At 37.0% G+C, this 8,211-nt stretch overlaps 1 protein-coding gene across 1 annotated transcript; it reads right to left on the bottom strand.

The window, feature by feature from the left end:
• Positions 1–4,172: 4,172 nt before the first annotated feature.
• Positions 4,173–7,530, bottom strand: LOC133660701 (fucolectin-like). The gene is made up of 4 exons (XM_062064280.1): positions 7,475–7,530; positions 5,901–5,965; positions 4,768–5,053; positions 4,173–4,633 (listed from the first exon to the last, which is right to left on the bottom strand). The coding sequence occupies exons 1-4, from the start codon at positions 7,504–7,506 to the stop codon at positions 4,459–4,461; spliced, it is 558 nt and encodes a 185-aa protein (XP_061920264.1). The 5' UTR covers positions 7,507–7,530; the 3' UTR covers positions 4,173–4,458.
• Between the last annotated feature and the right edge of the window lie 681 nt (positions 7,531–8,211).

Below are 8,211 nucleotides of genomic sequence, written 5' to 3'. Positions count from 1 at the left end.
ATTTCTGCATGTGGCTGCAGTGGACTAGTATATATAGAGCCACCCACACCAGTTTCAAATTAGTTGCCTAATTAATGAATTGGAAAGAAAATGTTATGAGTGTAGCGTATGTGTGTGGCACACACATACGCTAGGTTACAGCATGTGAGGTGAGTGACGTCAGTGAGTGTGTGGGCGAGAGAGAGAGGGAGCGGTATTGTGAGTGCGAGCGGGGACTAGTTTGTTTTGTGTTGGATTAGCTGTGTGCAAGCAATCAATAAAGCAAGATTTGCAACTAATCGCCGGGCTCATCATTCACTCTAAAGTCGTCCGCTGTGGAGACCCACTGTCGGGTAAAGTGAAGGGTGTTGCCCCGAGCATACATCCTGGAGAAGTGTCTCCCCTGCCTCTTTGTTACGGCATGGGAGCAGGAAGCAGGAAAGGTGCAACAAAAAGGAAACATTTATTTTTGATTCATTGCCAATATTGTTTGTTTGTTTTGTATTATTTTGTAGTTTATTGTCAAAATATACACTCCCATTGTCCACTTAAATATTTCTAAGATATTTCTTTATTCTTAGACAAAGGATTCCCTTCCGTGATTCGTCATTTCTATGGACACAGAAATGACGTCACCTAAAATTCCGTTTACGGCACATAGTAATGTCGTAATTCAGCTTTGAGTGTGACACTTAAGATTCAGTCCTACACTTTGCTGAAAGTGTGAGTAAGACGCTTGATAACTAACTTTTAAGTGCAGCTTTCAGCGAAGAATTTATTTACTCTTAAGTCAACTCTTAGCAGACTTCTTAGGAGTAATTCTAAGAAGCTTGATAAGTACGGCCCCTGGTGTATGCAGTTGAAAGCTGTTTCATGAGATCAGAGTGTGTGAGTGTGTGCCTTTTAGTGAAAGCGATTGAACATGATTTGGTGGCTGTTTTCTCTCCTTGTCCACAAATTGGGTACTATAGGACTACATGATTATCACTTCAATAAATTGCGCCAGCTGACACCTATTACACGAGAACAATAAAATACCTACTTTAACCATAATTTCACAAATATATCTTAAATTGTCTCAAGAGCTAGCTTCTGTATAATGAGAATCAGCAACACCAAGTCCATGATTCTCTCCCGAAAAAGGGTGAAGTGCCATCTCTTGCCCCAAGTGGAGGAGTTCAAGAAACTCGGAGTCTTGTTAACGAGAGAGGAATGAGTGGATTGTGAGATTCCTATCCTCACTTATGGTCATGAGCTTTGGGTTGTGACCGTCAGGACAAGATCACGGGTACAAGCGGCCAAAATAAGTTTCATTCGGGAGGAGCCGGATGAAAATAGCTGGGGAGAGGGAAGTCTGGACTTTTCTGCTTAAGCTCAAAACCTGACCTCGGATAAGCGCAAGTAGATGAATGGATGGATTGATGGGTCTTACACTGTTGCCAAAAACTTTACTCTCTGTCTTCTCATGTAGAGAACATTTTTACTTTCAGCAGTGTCATCCAGCGTAATTATTGCTATCTATTCAGTACAATGCAATGGATGCATAAAATCATGAGGGAAGATTAAACTGTTTAAAATCCAAAGTACTTTTGTATTGTAGAATGCTTCATCCTGAGACACAGTAGCTTACATTTTTTTTAGGATGGTTGACTGGCTACTATAAACAATATATTTTGACATACAACTATTTTAGTAGAAGAATTGCTAAATTATTTGGGTTTAGGACAGGGGTCCCCAAACTACGCCAACGTCCAAAATCCGGCCTTTGGGAATCCTAAGTAAAAAAAAAATGTTTTAATTATTATTTTTTTAAATCTGTCCTTTCTAATCCATTTTCTACTACGTGCTACTCTTGGTGTCTCCTAGCCGCTCAGACAAATCATATTGTCCAAAAATGCATTTTTTTAATTGATAACATGACATCATCGCACTCGCGCCGCAGTGTCAGGCGAGCTCGCGGCAAGTGTGCGAGGAATATATATATATATATATATATATATATATATATATATATATATATATATATATATATATATATATATATATATATATATATATATATATATATATATATATATATATATATATATATATATATATATATATATAATGTATATATATACAGCCCGGCCCCCTGCCAAATTGTTTTAACTCAATGCGGCCCCTGAGTCAAAAAGTTTGGGGACCCCTGGTTTAGGACATGTTTTCTCTTTTTTTTCATAGTGTTTTAAACTACGGTACACAAAACCTAACCTGACTCTTGCCAGACCCTTGTAGTTCGCTGAGCTCCACACAAGGATCTGGGCTCGAAGGCATTGCAAACTCCTTCCAGATAGCAAAAAATAATGAACCAATCAGGATCGCCGGGCGGGATTTCATAGATGTGACGTAGCGCCGAAGCGACTGTTTGATTCAAACAACAATGGTGGCACGCAGCCCTCGCTGCGTCGTGTGCTGAAATTGATTCTGCTATTGCAACTGTTTTGTCAAATCTATCGAATATTAATTCTTTAAAAGATGAACAGAGAACGGTTTTGAAGGCATTTATTGGTGGCAAGGATGTTTTGGCTCTTCTTCTGACCGGGTTTGGATTTCCCAGCGTCGCTCTCATCAGCGTCACGGGTTGATTTCGATGTGAGTGGTTGAAGTAGCACGTGAAATACATCTCCTATTGAGAACTCCCTGATCCTTGTGTGGAGCTCAGCGAACTACAAGGATCTGGCGAGAGTCAGGTTACACATAACCAGGTTTTCATCAGAACAGACTTTAACTGTCTTGTGTCGTGAAAATTAGACACATATTTATTTTTCCAAACAACTTTGTTAATAAAGTGTGCATTTGTTATGTTACCCTAGTAACAGCGTGTGTAACGGGATTACTTGTTCCAACAATGGCTTATGTGATGGCTCAAGCCCTCAGACATGGGCAGCAGGTGCTCCCTGAAACTGCCGGTTCATAGTCGAGGTGAGTAGGGGAGCGCTGCTCAATACAATTGAATACTGTGCCAGCAAATTAAATAGGGCAACTTGCTGTCCATTCTAGTGTTCTACAACAAACATGACAGTACAGTTTATTCTCCACCAGGAAGTATATGCTGTCCACAGCATCAATCAATATTATAATTATTATTAATTATCTTTTTTTTATTTTTATTTTTTATATATATTTTTTATTATTTATTTTTAATTTTTATATATATATATTTTTTTTTTTAATACACTGTAGCACTTTGAGATTGTTTACTCAATATAAAGTGCTTTTTACAAATAAAATCTATTATTATTATTATTATTAATCAAGTCTAATTTAAACACCAATAAAAACACAACACAGAGCCAAGGAGGCATGCACAATCAACATCTGCAGTGTATCCTGTGAGAGTTACACATCCACCAAGTACAGTATGTTCTATCTACTGTAAGCATTACTCAGTACATGTGAGGCTGTCAGCTTGTTTTTGACTCCATTGACAGAATGATTTATTTGACCACACTAAAGCCCTGATGTATGCTGCAGGAAAGCTTTACCATAGCAAGCTCAAGAAAGACACATCCACATGCCAAAAAGGTAATGCATGTGTGAGGGTGTAAAATTGGGGTAGAGAGACTTACTACGACTGACCCCCCTCTGACAAGTGTCCAATGATAGAGGGTCCGTAATGGTGGACTGATGGATGATGTGTCATATCTGATGGTGCAACTACCCAGAGAATATATCTGAAATATGGATGGGCTACAAAAATACTGTACACTGAAGCAATTGCACTGAGGAAGTACGTAACAAATGGGTAGTTGTGGAAGAAGTAAAGAGAGAAAAAGAATGACGACAGATGAGCATCGATGGTTGATCAATTATCGTGCCTACTTCAACTGGCCTTAATACTTTTGATTCATGCTGCAGTTGCCCTGGGCAGCTGGATGATGGTGCTCAAAGCGACAGTAAGCACTTTGTTTTGACAACATGTAAACTAAATCACTTTTTAAAAATAAAAAAGCTGTTAAAAAAAATGGTTGTTGTAATCAGTTTAAATGAATATGTAATTGACAGTATGTTCTGTGGAAGTAGTCATCGAAAAAGATCAGATTCCTTTGGTATGTCGGTGAGGGGCATATGAGTTATTGTTGCTGTTACTGGTACATTATGTGACAATATAATTTAATAATTGCAAAGACATCACATGTTCGTTGGCAATTATGCGCTTTATTGGCAAAAGTGGAATACAAGCTATTATGATAAGTCCTGTTTATATGCATACATTTTATCAAGAGGCTATGACCCATTCTTAACCTGATTAATTTGAAGTAAAAGCACTAGTCAGCTAGGAATATGTATATGTATTACATTTTATTTTTTTTAAACAAGCTTTATTCCTCTCATCTCATTGCAAAACACAACTTGATTCAACATTGCAGAAAAAGAATAAGCATGGGTTTATTAGCTGTAGTTAAATGAAACAGTGACTTGTTGAACGCTCTTAATTTAGCAAGCAATCTCACTGGAATCCTCATTGAACTCTTCCCCATCTACTTCCACCTCACACAGTGTCAGGTATTCCTGCCTTCCAGGAATCACTATGTTAACATAGCGGCCTGTCATTCCGTTGCACGCAAATGTTTTGGAGACACCAGCCCGGATGGACACGATCACTGTACATCTGCAGAAAAAGACATGAAAATCATTATTTGTAGAACAGTGTTCAACGAAAAACACTGGATAGATCTCAATGAGAGTAAATGTGATATCATTATGTTAAACATTACTCTCACTTTGGCAGGACAGTGCATTTACCTAGGATTAGCATTGCCATTGTCATTGAGGGAGTCACCAATGCGGATCTCCGCTCCATTAATCCGCTTATGACAACAATCTTTTCTGTTTGTAATAGTGACAGTGTTTATTTTGTACATCTTCTGGAGGTCCAATCTCCACCATGGTTTCATATCTCTCTTTGTGTGAGTACAAGACCCATGGCCCCAATGGCTTGCACGATTTCCATCAATGGCCCTTTGAGGACCTGATGTCTTATACAATGAGGAGGATTGCCAAACGTGTCCGCCCCTGGCAATATTATTATCTGCACAAAGAAAAGGCACAGTGTAATTTTATTTAAACAAACGTTTCTGGGAATGTACAGTATGTCTTTAAAAATTCAAAAATATATCAGGTGAACTAATAGCATGCAAAATGTGTGATATATATATATATATATATATATATATATTCTCGAATCTAGCAGTATTTTATTTATTTTAACAAAAAAATGTTTGATGCATATAATTAGATATTTTGTTGCATTATTAGATACCAAAAATGTTTACAAGATTAATTGTTTTCTGTGAAAATGGCAAGAATGTATACATTTAGTAGGAAAATATGAAGTTCTTTATTGATGAATGTTATTTCCATGCTTTTGCAGGCCATATAAAATGATGTGGCCTTGACTTTGCACCTGTGCTCTAGGATCCCGAGAGCATCAATACTTGTAGTTAAAGTCAAGATAAACTGATAATTAGTTTTACTTTTGAAATGTGGTAAATTATTTTTCTACTTGTTTCCTTTTGTATGACTACTTTGACTAACATCCTGGAAAACTGTTTCAATATCCTAGGTTTTCCCCTGTAATATTTAGTTTGTATTTAAGTATGAACAGTCAAACTCTTGTATTTATTAACACGTGCACAAACATAACCTAAACAGAGTAAACAGGTTTTAATCTGAACTGATGTAATCAAGTGTAGTTTTTAGGAAGGTGGGAGAATTTGACATGTACACTTCTGACTAAGGCCAGACATCCAGTACATACTGCCATTGTCAACCCCTAAAAAACATTTCAACATCATATATTTTAACTAGATCTCTATGTCACTGGGTTTCATCATCATTATAACATTTGATTTCAAGAGGTGGAACAAAACACTCACCCTGCAAGCTGTGTGTCTCTTTTGTTATAGCCAACAAGGTGAGGGCCACAACTACAAATATCATCCTGTGGAAATATATAACCATATTTAACTTAATTGTACATCAGTTTCAAGTATTCAGGTATACATGTTGTTGCCTGCCAGTCCTAAGCAAAATAGTCTTAAAAGACTAATTAATAGGGATTGATTTGTGATGTCTAAAATTACACTTAAATCTTGATATCATGTACATTTTGAAAATGTTTGACTAACCTTGCAATTTAAACTAAAGCAAATATGTTAAATTGCATTGCAATTTGTGTTGTACTTTTAACTGTTCCTTCCTTGTCTAGCTACGATTATGCATCCTTAAAAAGGAAACTGCACTTTTTTTTGGAATTTGCTCTATCATTCAGAATCTTATGAGAGACAAGTACACGTTTGCTTGTTTTTTATGCATTCTAACTCGTAAATAAACACTAGCAAGAGTCAGCTAAAAATAAAGGTACTGGAATTTGCTCTCTTCCACCTATAAAGCGTTCTAAAAACATCTAAAAACCTCAATCAACGTGTTATATATACGCTGTAAGTATATATGTGATATACAGTAGCAACAGGAACATTCATAACAACATGTAGTGTTTACGAATTTTGGTCATTTTAAGTATACGGCGGTGCATTAATTTCACAACATTTCCTATTTCCTTGAACAACAACTACCACTGATCATGGCAGACTTCAAGAGAGGAAACGACGACTACTTTGGGACACATGATGATTCAGAACATTATAATTTTCATTCTAAAGATAAAGGAGGATGACTTACAAGAGTTATAAACTGAGTGATAAGCAGATCCAGCAAGTAGCACTATTGCCAAGTGCAAACCATGAAATACAAACTACAAACATAATAAAAAAATCACTCACTGTATAATGTATTCTCTCACTGGGATGCCGACTAATAAGATGTTCATATCGTCCCGTTTAGATGAAAAATTAATCATAATCATAATCCTCATGCAGGGAGAGTTAAAAAAGTGAGCCTAAACAAGCGTCGTTTCGTGTCTTTCTTGCGAACTCCAGATCTAAGTTAGTCTAAGTTCAATGTCAAAGTTCACCAACTTCTCGGTTTATGCTCACAACCTTGAGAAGCATGATTTATTAAAATCTAGAACTAACTTTTACCAACTCATAGGCAATGCAGCAGCTCACTGGCTTGGTATGCGAATAGCTGCATAAGCTAGTTACCTCTCTGTGATCACGGGGCTGATAAAATTAGTTCTTTGGCGTTAGCGTCAATAATACTATTGCTAATACTTGGTTATTATGCAGATCAGGACATGTAAAGTTATTGTTAGCGTTTTTCAGATATATTTTTAGAGGGCTTTAGGTATGGAATAGATGACTGCCGCTATCTTCATTGTTAGGCACATCGTACTTGCTGTATATTACAAATTAGAATGCATAAAAAAAGAAAGACATACCATGTGTTCTTATCTTACATAAGGATTGGGAATGACAAGCAAAATCCCCCAAAAAGTGCAGTTCCTCTTTAAGTAAATACTACTTTGTAGACTAAAGATAAATAGACCTACCTGAAGATCGCAGGTAACCTGGAAGATGTCATCTGCTGGTGCCTGGTTAGAGAGCAATCCTCTGCAATGTTGAGCAGCGCATGAACAACATGATTTTTTTTATCAGAGAATGTCCTGTCAATCAGGAAGTGTTGCTTTTGTAATATTGTATGGTTGTTAAATATTATGAATAATGTTATTGTAGTGATTCTCAGATGGTGTTCTTCCCAAGTCAGTATGTTAACAAGCTTAAGAAAACACATTGTGGTGTAAAGCTTCTTTGGAGACCACACCTAGCCTTTGTATGTTTCTACTGTAGACACGTCTCCGAAAGACGTCATCAAGAAGTTGGTATCACAAAAAAAAAACGTGATCTATGCATAAACATTTTTCTATTACGCTATATGTTTGGGATGAATAATTTCAATTACCAGGCTAAATGTGTGGTAATTGAGACATTACACAAATTAAAGTAAAAGTTGCCATGATCACAACTGTCATTGCTAAATACAAAGTATATTTGCTTTCTTTTAAAAACACGGTACCACCCTTGACTGTCAAAAGCCTCTGATTGTTTGGGAACTTCTGTGGCTGTCATACACGTCACCTCAGGGCTCTGCAACTGGCGGCCTGGGGGCCAAATCCAGCCCGGGAATGACACTGTACCAGCCATACCGAGTTCAGTTCAAAACTTGGGGAACAAACATTTTTGCAGCAAAATCTTCAAAATTCTAGAGTGCTCATGGTGTACAGAGAAA

Source organism: Entelurus aequoreus, linkage group LG11, assembly GCF_033978785.1.
Source record: "Entelurus aequoreus isolate RoL-2023_Sb linkage group LG11, RoL_Eaeq_v1.1, whole genome shotgun sequence".
NCBI lineage: Eukaryota > Metazoa > Chordata > Actinopteri > Syngnathiformes > Syngnathidae > Entelurus > Entelurus aequoreus.
Note: the sequence above shows the minus strand (reverse complement) of the source record. Positions and strands in the feature narration are given on the sequence as shown.

Coding starts and splice junctions, on each gene's coding strand:
- LOC133660701 (XM_062064280.1), bottom strand. CDS start 7,506: ATGACATCTTCCAGGTTACCTGCGATCTTCAG. Junction 5,966..7,474: donor AGGTTACCTGCGATCTTCAG/GTAGGTCTATTT, acceptor ATATTTCCACAG/GATGATATTTGTAGTTGTGG. Junction 5,054..5,900: donor AGAGACACACAGCTTGCAGG/GTGAGTGTTTTG, acceptor TTCTTTGTGCAG/ATAATAATATTGCCAGGGGC.